This window comes from Centruroides vittatus, unplaced genomic scaffold (assembly GCF_030686945.1).
Source record: "Centruroides vittatus isolate TY-2023 unplaced genomic scaffold, ASM3068694v2 contig_862, whole genome shotgun sequence".
Classification (NCBI taxonomy): domain Eukaryota; kingdom Metazoa; phylum Arthropoda; class Arachnida; order Scorpiones; family Buthidae; genus Centruroides; species Centruroides vittatus.
The window spans coordinates 54,347-72,858 of NW_027122562.1; the positions used below are offsets into that span (position 1 = coordinate 54,347).

At 27.9% G+C, this 18,512-nt stretch overlaps 1 protein-coding gene across 1 annotated transcript in view; it reads right to left on the minus strand.

Moving 5' to 3' along the window:
* The window catches only part of LOC136982700 (uncharacterized), a gene marked incomplete at its 3' end in the record, with an annotated part of 79,432 nt that overhangs the window by 50,977 nt on the left and 9,943 nt on the right, over window positions 1-18,512 (minus strand). Inside the window, exons 3-8 of the mRNA XM_067279274.1 lie at window positions 16,821-16,897; window positions 13,392-13,441; window positions 10,045-10,105; window positions 8,237-8,275; window positions 5,129-5,194; window positions 1,473-1,545 (exon numbers count right to left, since the gene is read on the minus strand). Coding sequence (XP_067135375.1) covers window positions 1,473-1,545; window positions 5,129-5,194; window positions 8,237-8,275; window positions 10,045-10,105; window positions 13,392-13,441; window positions 16,821-16,897 — 366 coding nt within the window. The remainder of the gene's footprint in view (window positions 1-1,472; window positions 1,546-5,128; window positions 5,195-8,236; window positions 8,276-10,044; window positions 10,106-13,391; window positions 13,442-16,820; window positions 16,898-18,512) is intronic.

Here is an 18,512-nt window from a genome sequence, read left to right on the forward strand (position 1 = left end):
AAATTTTTATTTGCGCGAAAAAATTTTATCGCGATTTTAATTAACCTTTAATGACGCAAGATTAACGCTTAATTGTTTTTTATCAAATTTCATTCATCATTCTAAAGTTCTAGTGCACGGATTTTACTTCGGTAAAGTTATTTAAAGCTACTTTCTGATGTCAAAAACGACATCCAATAGTTTTTTAATTTTTTTAATTACTAGATTTTATTATATATATGTTTAATTAAGTCTGGAGGTCAGAAATTGCAATAAAAAGTGTAATTTTTGAAAATATTTAGAAATATATGGCCAGCTAGTATTCACCCTACTTTAGACCCTTCACCTCCTGAGACTTTTATGGAAACGTCCCTGGGGTTTTTTTGGTTCCTTAAATTATCGTCTCCGGGTGAGACTAAGTTATGAGGTGGCAACCCTAATTTCATACCCAAATTGAAAGCTCCATTGCATGGGAAATAATTACATACACAAGAAGACATTGCCAATGCAATGTGATGTGAGATTACAAGATTGGACTATGGAGGAGCAAATGGTATTTGTCACCTTCCTCATCATTGGCAACAAACAATTGATTGCCTTGAAGATTACTTTGAAGGTTGTTCATGTGTTAATGTGTGTGCAGACTAGTGCTCAACATTATAAGGTAAATGCAATAAATGAAATGACTAGTTCCAGTTCTGTTTTTTGTTTTTCCTCTTTTGTCTACAATATTTCCCGAGTAATCCATCTAACAGACATTATTGTATAGTATATTGTGTCTTTTCATACATGTATTTAAAAAATTTTATATACAAATACATTTGCCTACACAAAAAATGTTGCCATGACTTAGTAAGTAACTTAAGTATAAGAGTCACCCAAATGAAAAGTGGACACATCTGAGAACTGGCAAACATTTACTGTGAATATAAAAGAAATCTCCATGTTTCTTTAGACAAAAATCCCACAGTCTCACAAGATCTACACATAGATAAGTGAATTCCCCAAATGGTCTTCAGTAGATTATAAGTAATCTTTTCCTAACCCAATTCTTGAATAAAATTATAACTGTTTACTTAAACATATTATTATTATTATTATTACTTGGTTTTTGCTATAGTTAAGCAGCTTTTGCACATATTCATGTTAAATATTTTACTGCTTTTAAACTGCCCTTTTCCCTGATAAGTATGTCCCTGCATGTCATATGCAATAAAATACAGTATTTAAAAATTTAAAACAGCTAGATTATCTTATCATTACAATAATAAACTTTAAATACTTTTCTATAACTATTAAATTTTAAATAATTAAGAAATTTCAAATATTAAATATCCTAATCTTACAATGATTATTGATTTCTTCCAAAAAAAAAAAATTTGCTAACTTTATTATAAATCTGAATTATCTACATATAAAGAATAAAGTAGATATTATTATTCAAAAAAGTAAATAATTTTCTATAAAAATATTCTAATAATACAGCAACTTACTTGTAATTTTTGATTCTTTCCATTTTTTTCGCAGTTCCAGTCGCAATTCATTTTCTTTTTGACGCCACTGATTCTGCAACACAAATTAGCATTTTTTTAAGAAAATAGTTAATAAAGTTATGTATTGGAATAAATACATAACTTTAATATTTTACACACAAAAACAGGATCCCACCAGTATCCCTTGTTTTTGCATGTAAAAAGAATCATCGTGTTGAAAATAATTATTTTTTAACACTAGATTTACAAGTTCCGTTAACCATTCTGGGCAATTTATATTTTGTAATGTTCTTTTGATTCTTTCATGTGGGATGGAAGGATACACACTTAAAATTTCTAATGACATTAACTTTAACATTTCATTTATCTGTAGGCCACCTAATTTATTTATAACTTCATCCATATTCCTAATATTATATTGGGACATATCAAATAGTTTTAATCATTTTTTGTTTAATAAATTTTTCCAAATTATAAAAGCATACTGCCTGATATCTATTAATGGTCTATACTTTGTTGGAACCTTATGTGTTTATACTCTAATGTTTATTTTTGGTAGTCTATTTTGACTTGAGTTTGAGTCTCTCTTTTCTATGTTTCTTTTTTTAATCAATTTATCAATCTTTAAGTTTTCATATATATTTTGTTTTAAAATGCCCGTTATGATCATATGGTGATCCAATCTGTTCATTACTATTATCTGTTTTGTTTTATCTGCATCAAGGACAATTAAGTTATTTTTTTCCAAAAAACTGTTTAACCTGTTGAAATTTTTTACTATAAATAAATTTTTTTTCTATTTTCTTTCTTTTCTACTGCTAGCAGTGTGTTTTATAAGTTCTTTCTGTATTTTTGACCTGATTTCCTCTTTCTTTTTGTGTCAATGAGTAATTACTAACTATATTTTCTATATCCACAGCCCACTTTGTTTTTGGGATTGTCATGGGTCCATTAAACTTTAAACCTATACTCAAAATTTACTTTATTCTATTTGGTATGTTTAATCCTGTTTTATCCACAATTATATAATTTTTCCAGTTTTCTTTTTGTTTCAAATTTAGGTATTTTAATTTACTAACCAATTTATCATGTTTTCTTACAAAATATGATAAATTTGGTTTTAAGACATATTAATAGCCAATTGAAAATTTTTTTTAAAGATTATATTATTGATCAGAGAAGTTCAACCAATTAAAGATCAATTGTCCTGAGAGATTCAGCCAATCACAATGTATTCTACATCTCAAGTAAACATTAGTAATATAATGTTTGTTGTCTACTGTGGCAGTATGCTATAGTTTGTTTTTTTTTTCTCTTTCCCTGTACTTTATGTTCTTTGTTTCCTTCTACCATTTTTACCAAAGAGGGTCTATGCCACTGTTGGAGAAATGTCATTCTTTTGTTCATAAAAACCAGTCCAATGGGTTTTGTGGACAGTATATATATATAGCAGTGAAGGAGCTTCAAATTTTGACGGGAAAGAAAAGGCAACAACAGTTTTAGGAAGTGTATTTGTAATGTTATGATAAGTGTATTGGTAAGTGATGATAAGATGACGACTGTTCGGCAAGTAATCTTCACTACCATAGAAGCCGAGAAGGTTAAACACAAAGTAAGACACTTTGAATTTCTTTTGCAAGAAGACAGTGTTTCCATTTCAGTTAAGATTAAAGAAATCATTCTGTAATATAGACACCTATTTTTCAATGGATTTGAGCAAAATATTGGGGTACCCCCATATTCTCTCTCAACTATTCTTCCATCCTTAATTTTTGCCTTCTATCAATAAAACCCTCTCTTATATTAACATTAAGATTATTATTTATAGTTAGTTTTAATTATTTACTTCAGTGTTTCATTCTCACGATAAATTAAGCCTTTGGTGTTAAGGTCGCCATACACATTCAGGAAATCCTTTGAGGAATAACTGTGCAGGCCTGGCCTTGAGGAAATTCAGAATTTCCTGTCGCCCACATACGAGGAGGATAATCTCTCAGTTAAATTGTTTTATTGCCCTGTAAACAAAAGCTCTCTCCCCGATTTTAAAAGTCGGTGTTGTCATTTTATTGCACTTAGAAGGGTTCGATTCGTGGAAAGAAGGGTTCGATTCGTGGAAACAGTGCACGTGTTCAAATCAAACTGCCACTTTGTATTCTTTCAATTTGTCGTTCGACATCCGTTTTGTTTCTCCTGTATAAATCTTTTTTACATTATCGCAAGTACAATTTAATCTCTCAGTTCGTCAGTCGACCATGGCATCTGATGACGACGTACTGGCTATTCTTGGGTGCTTATTGGCAACGAATTGCATTAAAACTCGCAAGAAAAAACATGTGCGTAGGAGTCTATGGTGTAAAGAGTGGCTTAAAAAAAGAGGATTGTATTCCCATGTGATTGTTAAAAATTTAAGCTTACCTTAATAATTCGAAATACCAAAACTTTGGTTTGTATATATCTTCAGTTCCTGCTCCTGATTTAATTGACGCTTTAATTTTTTTAATTTCTTTTCTGTATGCACTTCTGATGTTGTTTATTTTTTTTACAACGCTTTCTTTATTAGCGTTTGGCTCCATTTCTTTTAGTTTTTCAATTAAATGTAAATAAGCAGCTTCTTTCTTGCTTCTATCGTGGTACTCTTTATTTTTTACATGCCAAAGGCATGGTTCGCTCTCGTAAATTTTTAAAAATTCCTCCAAAAATTCACGGGACATTGTTCTCACTACTCAGCAGCCTCACAACTGAACGACACGACTCCACACACGTTCCGGTCGGCCTGCGCAGTCCAAAACTGTGCAGGAAAATCAAATGGTTTTTCGTTTCTACTCCGGTGAACTGTACAGGCCGCCGAAACTGTACAGTTTTCCCCCACACACGTTCAGGAATTCCTCAAGGTCAGGCCTGCACAGACAGGAGAAACAAAACGGATGTCGAACGACAAATTGAAAGAATACAAAGTGGCAGTTTGATTTGAACACGTGCACTGTTTCCACGAATCGAACCCTTCTTTCCACGAATCGAACCCTTCTAAGTGCAATAAAATGACAACACCGACTTAAAATCGGGGAGAGAGCTTTTGTTTACAGGGCAATAAAACAATTTAACTGAGAGATTTTCCTCCTCGTATGTTGGCGACAGGAAATTCTGAATTTCCTCAAGACCAGGCCTGCACAGTTATTCCTCAAAGGATTTCCTGAACGTGTGTGGCGGCCTTTAGTTGGAATCCTTTGTATGCATTTTTGTGTTTTTAGTTGTATTGTGTTGTATTTTTGTATTGGAACATGCTCCTTGGCTGACATCATGGGTTGTGTTGTAGTTTGTAGAATTCTAGTGTCAATTAGAATGAAATTTTATTTGTTGTCACAACCAGTTATTTAAAATCATACATCTTACACTACTAATCAACAAAAAAAGTTCAACATTATTTATAAAGGAATATGTATAATTATTTTAGAATTTTGTATCCAAAAACTTCCAAATTCCAAAAATTTGAAAAATGCTTTTGCTATCTTAAAATTTAGTTGCTTTCCAAAAAATAATTCAAAATTCAATTTTCTATTACATCTTATTACACTACAATTTGCTAAAATATTTAATGATTTTATAAATTCTATTTATAATAATGTCCATTATTTATAGCAGCTGAAAAATTAAAATACCTTTTTAGGGATTATTTTCATGTCCCAGTTAGCAGGATATGTTTCATCTTCAGAAGAATAACTATTCTAAAAGGCATAAAACAATAATAAGTAATTATTATAAAAAATGATTTATTCCAGTTTTAACATGAAATTAAAGAGATTATTCAAATAAGTTTAAAATAGCACTTTTTTCTAGTAAAAAGTGAATTTTAGCATAATGTAAATCAAGTGTGTTATTAATGATTTAATATATTAAGTAGATTGTTTGGATGAATTCTGTATCAGAATAAGATATCAACATTTTATTGGTATAATAGAAATTATACTTACAAAATAGGTAAAATATACAGTTTTTCTCTTTACAAACTAAACAAGTGTAAGCAATTGGTTGATGTAAAAACAAATTTCTTATATCTTTGGCATTTATTATCTTCCTCTACTATTAATGTGACTTTCAGGTGAAAAAAGTGTTGAATGATTTCCTCATCTGAACAACAAGAGTTGAGAAAATTTAGTAGCCATAGTGGAGAAAACCTGTCTAAGCTGAGTGATGAGGAAATATCTACTACTAAAGCATCTGTATCCTAATAGAAATTTTACAAATAAATGGGAAAATATACCAACTTTCTTTAGAATCCTTAACATCTTTTTCTCCAGAAGTTAAAAATTCTTAGATCAATAAGTGTGCCATAGGTTCAAAAAAGATTTGAAACCACTGCAGTAGAATATTGTATATTAAAGATATTTCAGGAAATCCTCATTAGTTCAAAATTCAAAGGAAAAAATAATTGTAACTTTAAATTATCTAGTTTCATATGTATTTTTATATGTAAATCTCTCAGATTTACATATATCTGTGCGATATGCCAAATAAAAATAATACTACTAAAGTCCACTGGAATTAGAATAGTAAATAAACACCACCTTTAACCATCCAGCAAATTATTTAATAAATAAAAACGTTTTCAACCGTTTTTAATGGTCTTCTTCAGTTAACCAAAAGAACGTTAAAAATAGAATGCAACGAATTAAAGAATTAAATATAAAAAACAGGAATTGCGCATGCATAAATACAATTAAGATGCACATAAAGATGCGCAATTCCTGTTTTTCATATTTAATTCTTTAATTCATTGCATTCTATTTTTAACGTTCTTTTGGTTAACTGAAGAAGACTGTTAAAGATGGTTGAAAACGTTTTCATTTATTAAATAATTTGCTGGATGGTTAAAGATGGTGTTTATTTAATATGCCAAATGCCACATAACTGATGTAATTTATTAAGCAAACAGAATATGGATACATGTACTGAATGCTATTTTCGTTAATTAATAAATAATAATAATAATAATAATGTAAAAGTAAACAACACATGTCCAGTAAGAACCTCATAGGTTGCCAGATAAGTTTTATCAAAACTACAGCAGAATTCCTCAAAATGTAGCTGAATTATTTTTAAAGTGGCCCAAAAAATGGTAACCTACAAATACCTCAATCTGCTACTATAGTCCAATCTTGCAATCACAAAAACCAGCTGTATTTTATGAGATAAGAAAAAAAAGTGTAGTCCATGGATAAGGTGACACCTGAAAATGTGTTACTGTAAAGGCAAAGCCATGCTGTCCAGTTTAGTGTTGTTCTTGGTTTATTGTTCTCTTATGGCATGGAGGTACTTCAATCTATATGAACAAGTGTAGATTGCTGTGATTACCGAAGTATACAGGGTTGAGGTTGGGTAAGAGAAAATAAGGCCAAACAAAAATATATAAGTGAACCACACAAATTCCTTTATTACAATAAGTACAAAAAATATCGCGGCTCTATATCTAAACACTAATTACTAAAACTTATAATCTAATTATTTACAATAAATACACAGGCGATCGTATCAGATGAGTCTATGCTCCTCACCATGTAATAACTGACCTGCACGTGGGGTCGATCGTTAGGCGCCAGTCCAAAAAATAATAGTCTCTACACTTTTCTTTACAATTCTACAGTACTTTCTAACACAGTGGTTCTTCCCTCTCGTTCTCGTGACGCCGATGCAGATGGATTCCACTTGCTTCCTTGAACCGTTACCTTTCTCAAGACAAAATGGCGACAACTCTCTTACCTTCCTTTATTCTTCCTCCTCCTCCTCCTGGGAAACCCAACAACAACGAAGAAAAGACCTGCACACCTGTGTGGCAGTGCCTTTTATACACCATTCTAACCGGGGTCACGTGATCCACCCCGCAACTTGGCGAAGAGCCAATCACGATGTTTTTTGCGTGACACCCAAAATGCAATTCACGACGATGAAAAAAAAAAACGAATAAAAACCCGATACTGTACAATAGTGCAAAGGAAAATAATAATAATAAAAAAAAATAGTGTCCAAGCACTACACAAGTTAACACACGCATATCACAGTTCAGGCACAATTTTTACTTCAAATTTAGAAGTAGCCATATTATAAACTAAGCAAATTCCTTAGCATGTAAATACATACATCCCCAGTTGAGACAAAAGCACAATTATGAACTAATAGAATTTTGAATTATCCAAGTTTGAATTAACAAGGATTTCCTGTATTTGTTTATATGTAAATGATGATAACTTTAATTAAGTGATCAATCATTTTCCTTGCAACCTGAGAGTATTCATGACCACTCCAGCTAAATATGCATTACACATGCTAAATTCACACGTAAAGTAACTATTGCAAATGCAGTTATTTCATGTCAATTTTTATTTTTGTTGTTCAAAAATATTATGTATACAATGTAATAAAATTTATTTCTTAATACTTACTTAATTTATTATTACTTATTAATTTTTTAATGAAATTACAATTATACAGAGAATTTTAAAAAGTTTAAAATAATTATAGATTTATTTAGTCATTAATTATGATATAGAGTTATCTTATAATGCAAAATAGAATGCCTCCTTCAAATTATAATAATTGAAAGCAATGTATAAATAATTGGAATACCTTATCCTTTCTTCTTGAAAACAAAGTGTCATCATTAAGAAGTTGTCATTATTTTTTACTTGAAGTGAATTAAAGAAACAAATTGTCTAACTATAAATTATTTTAAAAAAATCATAATAATTGTAATATTTTGAAAAAAAAAATACCTGATTAACTTCATCATCCTCATCATCAGCAGCATCCTCCTAAAATAAAAAAGAAAATTACAAAGATCAGAAAATAATATTAATAAAATGTCAATCTAATTCTATTAATTTAACATGAGAAATTTAAATATTATCTAAATTAATATCTAACTATTAACTTTTAACCAAACATTTTATCAATTCAATAATAAAAACTCATTTGATAGAAGTAAAATTTAAATAGTTTAAGCAAAGCACACTTAAAAACTGTTTATTGAAAACTTTAATAAATTTCATTTATAAGATGTGGCAATAAAGTCAAGTTGAAGCACCAAAATATTGTAGTGCTCTGCTACTAAAATTTATTGTACATTATCGCTGTTCATTTTGTTTGTGTCAGGTATTCATTCTCTTTGTAAAATTGTGCTATCATCACGTACCGCCTTTTAGGCTGGTAAGTTTTGTACACGTTGATTGGCAGGTAGGAAATCACGTGTTGACTATGTGCACGGATGGAGGGAAATTATAAAAGGACATGACATTGTGTGTGTGGACACTTTTTTTGTTTCGTTCGTGGCTTCTTCGTTTGGACTAGGTGAGTGACGTGGTCTCCCGAGTAGGGAAACAAAGGAAGAGCGAGAGAGACAAAGAAACCACGTGAGTAGAAGAAAGTTACAAGAAGAATATTAAAGGAGAAAGGCGAATCATCTAAACACGTGCTTCTTGTTCCTTTTTTAAGAGAGAGGAAAGGAGTGCTAACCCCGATCATAACATATATCCTATATTGTCTTATAAAAGGGGTTCATCTGTAAATATATTGTAATTCATAATCGTACTTTAGTTAAGTTAGTAGTTTAAGTTTTTGTATCCGTTTAGGTTAAGCCTTAGTGTTATTAAAATAAGTTTGTGTTTAAACTGTTAATTTGTGAAGTCCTCAAATTTTTTCTTACCCCAGCTCGTATTGGGATTTGTTTTGGCAATCCACAATACTACAATATAAGAAAATTAATGATTTCAAAAATTGTTTTATTTTATTTAAAATAATCTCAGTCTGTTTGAAAACAATTTGCAAAACTTCAAAATCTAAATCACGTTGATCACATTTTCAATAAAACAGGAAAATCCATAAAGAAAGAGATTTGTGAATCAATAGTGTTTTCTGCATTCAAAGAGACAAATAGTTGACAGATCAACGATTGTTATGAGACAGAAGGAAAAAAAACTGATAAGAGTATTTTCTATATTCAAAGATTATTGAAACATATTCCTAGATGAAGCGATATTCAAGAAGTCATTTGAATTCCACTGAACAATAATATCTCTGCTCATTCTAAACTACTGACAAAGATGTTTCAAATAAAACATAACAGTATTAAGCATCCATATTATTGATACATTTGATCTGCAATCATTGAAATTGAATATCTTTCTTTAAAATACTTTTGCTAATATCATAAATTTTTGGAATGATATAGCATATACATTTAATTATAAATTATAATTATTTTCAAATAAAAACAAGTTTTCAAACTTATTCAACTTCTTTTCTTTTTATTGCACTAATTTACAAACTTTACTGCCATATCTCATAGGATAAAATTCTTTCAAAGAAAATGAAAAGTCAGTGAAGAGTTGCCTAATTTATTTATTTTTGAAAGAAATAATATTTAAATTATTAACACTTCAAAATCAATTGTTTTAATAAACTAATAATTGAATAATAATTTGACAGTGTAAAAGATGCTTTCTGACTTTTCAATACAAAACCATTATATATAAAATACTAATTAAGTATTAAAATTTCAAAATGTATTAAAAATTTTTCTCACCTCAGATAAATTATTCACACACTTGGATGTTTCAAATTCATATTTATATACAGAAATAGCTCTATCAAATAAAACAATATCGATATTAATTAAAGAAGACAATTTTCCATGTGTTACTTCTATCAAATTTTGAATAACTTTGAAAATTTTTCTTAGTTAAAAATAAACAAAAATAGATACAACATATAAATCCCTTTCAATGGCCAGTTCAATTTAATCCAAATGTTAGAACAGAATTAATCTTTTCTAAGCTAAAATTTTATTTTTTATCTTAGTATTTATTTAAAATCACAGTTTTTCAATATTTTTCTTATAATAATATATTTAATAAATATAAACATCTCAATGATTAATGATACATCTCCCAATGTATTATTAATCATTCAACCATTAATAGTAATTAATGTTGATTAGGTTACTATTAACCATTAACTATTAATTCTTAATTGTAGCATATTATTGCCTGATTAATTTGGCTGATGGTTGGATGATTAATATTTAATAGAAGTCAAATATCAAAAATAAATAAAAATAATTCCATAAACAAAAGACATATACGGTATATATAAAAAAATTTCAAATAATACTTTTCATTTCAACCAATTGTTTCCAGAAATACATAAAATATTTGAAAAATATTTATATTTCAAAACTTGAGAGACAAAAGTTTTAATTTCTATCATATAATTTGAATATGAACAAATGTTTTCAGTCAACCAGGTTAAAAATACAGTACACAACTTACCAAATTCTAGAATATCAGTTCAAAAAATAATTTTAAGCAACTAATCTTTCACTTCAGAACTGAATCCTTTCCTTTTCGTAACCATTTTCAGGCTTGTTCATAACCTTCAGGCTTTTCAAATCAAGCATAAAATTTGATACATAGGCCTACAAACCTGAAAACATCTGGAGAAGGAAAAGAATTCAGTGCTAGAGTGAAAAGTTAGTTCCTTGAAATAAGCTAATCTCCATTTTGTTTTAACAATTTGAATTTTATAAAATAATACATTTTTATTTAAGTATACTGGTTTTGATGTTCTAAAATTTGGTAATTTATATATTTAAAAGCTGATGATGACTTATTAAGTTAACTGAAAATATTTTTACATGTGCAAATTATATGCTAAAAGTTAAAGGTTTAGTTTGTCAAATTAATTTCATCAAGTTGAGGCTTAAATTATTTCATAACATTATAATTGTTTAAAGTTTTAAAAAAAAGAAAAAAATATTGCTTTTTAATCTAAAATTTAAAATTTTTCTTAGAAATTAATTTAATTCATGCTCATGTTGAAGTTGCTTATTTTGATAATAAATAACCAATATACAGAACTTAAACTTTACTATGTAAATACGAGTATCTAAACAAAAACTCTAAATCTAAACAGAAAACATATATTTTTTTCCTGGGATAAATTCAAATCCATATCATGTAGAAAAAATTAAAATTAGTCAAAAACATTTTGAACTTTAATAATATTTGGATATTTTACATATAACTGGCATTTGGATTCAGGCTTTAGTTTGTATTAGAGACACGTTCAAAAATTTTTGAATTTATATATATGAAATCAAGATAAATTAATTCATGTTGAAAATAAAATTTAAATGATAAAATGTAATTTATAAATATAAATTTTATGATGCTTTCAACCCAATTTGGAATTTACATCTAAGTATTTTATTAGCTTAAAATAAAAATATTTAATAAATTATTGATTAAAAAATGAAAAGTCGTTTATAAATAAAATGTAAATACAAAGTTCAGCAATAAAATTTGAATAAAAATATAATATACAAGAAAAACAAGTTTTGTCTTTTGTAAGTTTTGTTTTTATTCAAGATTCCCTCAAATATTAATAACAAAAATAAAATAATTTTTTCTATTTTTATTTGTTTCTGTTAGAATTATTAGAATCTATTAGAATATTTGAGGGAATCCTTAATAAAAATAATGGTAGTAACAGTGCTTGTCTTTCTTATATACAACATTAAAACTTAAATATAAATTTTTTGTATTTATTTATTTTCATCAAATAAATACAAATTTTTATATGCAAGTTTCATTATATTTTCTGAATGAAAAATCACCTACTGCTTCATAATTTTGAATATTTTAAAGTCTTTTATGTTATGTCATAATCTTTGTTATTAGATTACCATCTGATATAAGAAACTACTTGCATTAAAATTATTTAAGCAATAAACTTTTCATCTTATTTTCCATTTTTTGAGTATGTACTGTACACAATGCAAAGTAAATATAAGTATATATGAAAAAAACTTTATCAATAACAAATTATCTTTAAAAAATGATTTAAAAAACATATAATTAAGAATACTGTAAATAATAAAATATAATGTTAACAAATACATATAATACAACAAAAATAATTTATAATAAATACAATATTTATATTACAAAAATTTAAATAAAAGATAAAAAAATAAAAATACACAGTAATTTAAATGTTACAAACTTCTGTAAAAAATTTTTCACAAATATTTTTAAAATTATACAAATTAAGATGAAGCAATCTCTCCATATCATTTATTAATTTTATGTTGTGACAGCAAAAATACATTGAACTAAACATGTTTTTAAGATTTAACAAGATTCATTTAAAGTGAAAAATTTTCACATAAAAAAAGTTAATATACAGCCATACTCTCTTATGTGAATTCCCTATATCCAAATTCCCACTACAGTCAATGACAATCTGTAGTACCCATTTCAATATGTGAATTAAAGAATTCTGGTATTAAAAATTCTTGAAAGTGCTTTTATGAAAAAATTGAAAACTGCATTAGTAAAGGTGAAAAGTAACAAACAACTAGCATCTGTTTTTGTTTATTTCAGTGCTATTGTGTTTATGTTAGAATCCAAACATAATGAAATGTAGTTATATAGTTTAATGATTTTTATCACAAAATAATTTCAATTCCATTTTCAATAGTTTAAATATATTTCCAAATAAAAACTTAAGATCCAAATCAATATACAGAAAAACTGAGAAAGAATTTTTATACTTTAATATATGAAATTCATTGAAATAATTTTATTGTATATTTTATAATAAAATATACATATAAAGTTATTCTAAATTTTTATAATTTATATAATACTAATATATTATATAATATTAAAGTATACATCATACTAGTCTACATAGCAATTTTAAAACAGAATCAAAAAAGGGACTAATTAAAATACTGTAAAATGAAAAACTTGCTAAAAAATAATACATCTATTTTTGATTTTTCAGTTTACAAAATGAATCACTAATTTATATTTAGTAAAGTTCTTAGCAAAGTTATTTAATAGTTAATTTCAAAAACAGCCTTACTTGTTTAACATATCAGAAAGAGAAAGTGGGGAATTTGCTTGTGCTATATACTAAAAGATTAAAATTTTTATTAAGTAGAAGGTTAATATTAATTGAGAAAAACATTTTATTTTTATCATGAAAACTTTTATTTAAATACAAATACAGGAATACCTTGCTTATAACTTCATTTAGTACAAATTTATTTTAAAAGTTTATTTATAAATTCATTTTATGTATTATGTTGGCAAAGATCACATTATAGTTAATAAATCATTGTGCATTAATTGAATTCTCTGACACATATTATAAACCACATTCAGTACTGAATGTGGTTTATAATATGTGTCAGAGAATTCAATTAATGCACAATGATTTATTAACTATAATGTGATCTTTGCCAACATAATACATAAAAGTGAATTTATAAATAAACTTTTAAAATAAATTTTAAGAAAAAACATTGAACTACATATTTCTGGCTGCATATTGCTTATTAAGCTTGAGAAGAATTAAAAACATTGATGACCAGAACTGTCTAAACATTTTTTAGCGTTTATAATAACTTGATAAATCCTTAGGGTAGTCAAGACAACTTCTAACTTAAGTTTGAACAAAAATCCAAGTAAAGAATGCAGAATTAACAGATGAGGAGTATAAGAAAATGTAATTCAGTGATACCAAGAGCTTCATGCAAAAAAACAGAAGAGAAGACAAAATCAAAAAACATTGGATAATTTTTTCTTGTTTAATAAAAACATTTAAAACTTTAGTTACAAAATAAAGTAATAAAAATTAGATTTTACAGCATCTTTCCATTTCATTCTCTTGCAGTTTTTTATGGATTTTATTATCCATTTTAAGTCAATCAGTCTAATTACTTTTAAGTAAAAAAAATCTTTTTCAAATTATCATTTTTTTTATTTAATATATTCACCAATTAGTGAGGATTCAATTAATCCAATAATTTTCTGCAATGCATTAACTTCACCAAACAGGGTATTCCTATATATCATATCTTAGAATCAATAAATATAACCACTTATTTACACTAATAATATTAATAATTATTTTACAATCATTTTTTCATTATTTTCTATTTAATAAACTACAATTACTGTATATATATATATATAGCCTATTTAAAGTTTTATAACAATTATAAAATTTTATAAATTATATTAGTTTAGAACACTGGTTCCCAAAGTTGGCAGTAAATAAATCTAGGGGGCAATAAGAAGCAAGGGGACAGCAATGATGCACTGGAGTCAGGGTTCTGACCAAATAGTCCCTTTCATCCATTAAAACAGATAAGAAGAAACATTGCATTTAAGTGTCTCCAGATATGGAAAACAATATACAGTACAGTAAGGACACAAAGTGTGAGGTTCAAAAAAAGTTTTTCTAAGAATATTTCCAAGCTTTTCTCACACAAGGAAAAACAGGTAGGAGTGTTGGGGGTGTTTGGTATAAGTTTATGGAATAAAGGGGATGGTGGCTCAAAAAAAAGTTTGATATTCCTTGGTTTAGAACAACATTAATTTGAAAAAACATCTTAAAAAAATTTTCCTAAAATTTACAACTATAAATTTCTGTAATTTTTGACAACATAGTTAAATGTAATGTATCTCTTACTAATATCATTAACATCTTATCAATTACTTATACAGTAATACCTCGACTTATGCTACTCCAACTTACGCGAACCTGGAGTTATGCAATTTTCAAATCTCGTCAATTTGTCTTTTGTTTGAGCACCATGCAACTCTTGATTACTCACTCCCTTCCACACTATTGTTCAACTTATATGTTCAGACATGTCGCACAAAATCAACGCATAGCTACAAGTTATTTTGTGTTATTTATTTCTGTGTTTGTTATATCTACAAAGACTTGAGCAACTGTTCAATTGAAGAGAGTTCAATTAAAAAGAGGTTACAAATTTTAGAAAATATAGACTCCAATGAAAAGCGCATTTCTTTTACAAGACGAGAAATTAAAAATTATTAGCATGCTACGAGGAAGTTTTGAGGGAGAAAAACAATCTTTGAGCTGTCATACGAATTTGTTCGATTTTATGAAGCCTTCTACATCAAAATAACTTCAGTTTACAATTTTAATACTATAATTTGTTATACATAAGTATTGTCTAAGATTTTATTAACCTTTTTTTCTAAATTATTGTTTTCTTTAGTCTCCGGCCTCAATTAAAAATAATTTGTATGTACTTATGTGCGAAATTATACCCGACTTATGCGAATTTGACTTACACGGTTATCACTTGGTCCCACCTATTGCGTAAGTTTGGGGTATTACTGTATATACTTTTCAACAAGGTAAAAACCAAAAACTATTTGATTACATTCATATTCATATACAGGGTATTCATAATTAAAGTTTCACTTTGAAATGGCCATAAAAGGAAAACTACTGGACAAAATGTTATCAAACTTGGTAATAGTTTACAGAAGTCATGGGATTTTATTTTCCGCAAAAAAAAATAGTTCAAAAACTCACCACCAGCAGGGAATGGCGGTGCATGTAATATTGCTAAACAAAATAAGACATGAAGACATCAGTTGAAAATGTTTTTAATCATTCTAAAACGTGTTACAAAGCATGTTCAAGGGGCGTCCACCATTTTCTGAAAGCAAGTTAAATCACCTTACTGTGTTTGCAACAGTAACCCTTAGCATATTGGGAGGAATGTTATGGACATGTCGGTGTATCACATTTTCCAATTCTGCTAAATTGTTCATTTTCATTTTAAATCAATGTCTTCATGTCTTATTTTGTTTAACAATATTACATGCAGTGCCATTCCCTGCTGGTGGTAAGTTTTTAAACTATTTTTTTTTTGCAGAAAATAAAATCCCATGACTTCCTGTTAACTAATACCAAGTTTGATAACATTTTGTCCAGTAGTTTTCCTTTTATGGCCAATTCAAAGTGGAACTTTAATTATAAAGACCTGTATATAAAAGCATCAAAAGTATCATAATTTATTTTCTTAAACACCTCTACGAAAGCATCTATTCTGAATATACAAATAAATATGTTTTCTGCAAAAATTTCAGAAATTTGCAAACTAATTATAAATATCTTATGCATAAATGATCATACCAATTCAACTATTGTGACTATTTGAATATATCTAAATTACAAGTTCAAATTTCATTTAAATAATTTCTTTTCTTAATGTTTTCAAAATAAATAATATCTACATTATTAAATTCTTCATTTTATAACAAATATACTAGTCAGACTGTATGATTTACAACTGTTTAATAATTACAAATTTGATTTGATAACTGAACAATTAATGTTACATATATATATAATAATTCAAATCATTATAATTTAATGAAAGCATTTAATTGAAAGCAATAATTTAAATAAAATATAATTTTCTGTACGTTATAATTTTTATGATTAATTTTTTAAACTGACCTCATTAACTGCATTGCACCATTTCAGTAAACTTGGAGATGATTTCACAACAAATCGACTAAGAGTAGATGGATAGTCTAAAAAAATACAAATAGTATGTTAAACTCTATGCCAAATATTATATAATACTAGATACACACACTACCAGATTGCATTAAAATCCTTTTTATAATGCAAGTACTTTCAACAATACAAAACTGTCATCATCACGCCAATGAACATCTTAAATTTGGAACAGAATGTTACTATATGCAGTGTAACATTCTCAACATTTAAAAATTTAAAATTCAGAACAGAATTCAATGATCGTGATTATGAGAAAGAACAAAAGTTTGAAACAAAAGGCAGACAAAAACAAAAGGTGTAATGGAACTCTAAAAACATTTTTATGGCATGAGTTCCGTGGTGCATTATAGCATGGAATGACTAGGGTAGTGTGGCATTATGGTTGAAAAATTTAAAAAGTGCAATCCACAAGTGGGTATCAAGTGTGGGTGTGTTGCACGGGTGCAAGGTGGAAGTGAGGAAGGCTCTCCAAATAAATAACTGTGATTGGTGCCCTACGATTGGTGCAACACCCAAACAAAGTAGTTTGGATCCATAAAGGGTTGAAATTAAACTCTACAACGTTTTTGGTCATCTCTGTGGAGCATCTACATTTTGTAGAGTCCAATTTCAACCCTTTTTAGACTCAAACCACCTTCCTCGAATGTTGCACTGATCATAGGGCATTATTTATTTGGAAAGCCCTTCTTGCTCCTCACTTCCATCTTGTGTCCATGCAACACACTGTGGCAGTATGCTGTATTGTCTGTTTTTGTCCTTTTCTTCTTTGTATACTTTTTACCTGATCTTTGTTCTTTCTCCCTTCTAGAACTTTCTAATCTAATTATTCTTTCTTGGAGGTGAGGGCCACTTCCTAGAATTTACCAACATTATATGTGAAGTTACCTGAGGGCATATGAAGCAAAGGAAGGTCACTTTTAAACTAGTGATGGAAGAAGGATAATGGCAAAAGGAGAGAGACATTACAGTGTCCAGTGCCCGAGAGACAGCTGAGGCTAGGACTTCAAGTAGAAATTTTGAAATTTCTGGACTGAAGTTACTGTGTTAGAGCCATTGTTTCAGCTTGACGAGTCCAAATGTGCGAATGACTTAGGACTTATTGTGTTAGAGCGAATGACAAGGATAAAATATAAAAGAAAACCTTCAAAGACCATGGAAAGGAAGATAGAAGCAAGTATTTTGCATATTTACATGAATTATAAAGTCTCAAGGATTAATTTTCTTATTCAAACAATTATGACCATACAAATAATTTTGGGTCATAATTATTGTTAGTGATGTGGGATCTTCAATATTTCAAATTTATTATTAATATTAGCTACTGTTAGTGGCACACCTTAGATTAAAATTCATTAAAAATAATTGATTTTCATTATTATTTATGTACAGTCAAACTTTGGTTTTCAACTTAATTCATTCCTAAAAATTGTTTGAAAACCAAAACAAATTTTCCCATAAGAAACAATATAAAATGGATTAATCCATTCTCGATCCCAAAAGAAAGCACTTTTTCTTACCATTTTAGCTGTATTTCATGCATAAAAATGCCTACAAATGCAATATTATATTATCTATAACTGTATCTATTCTATATCTCTATATTAAAAGAAAAATGTTCCATCACAG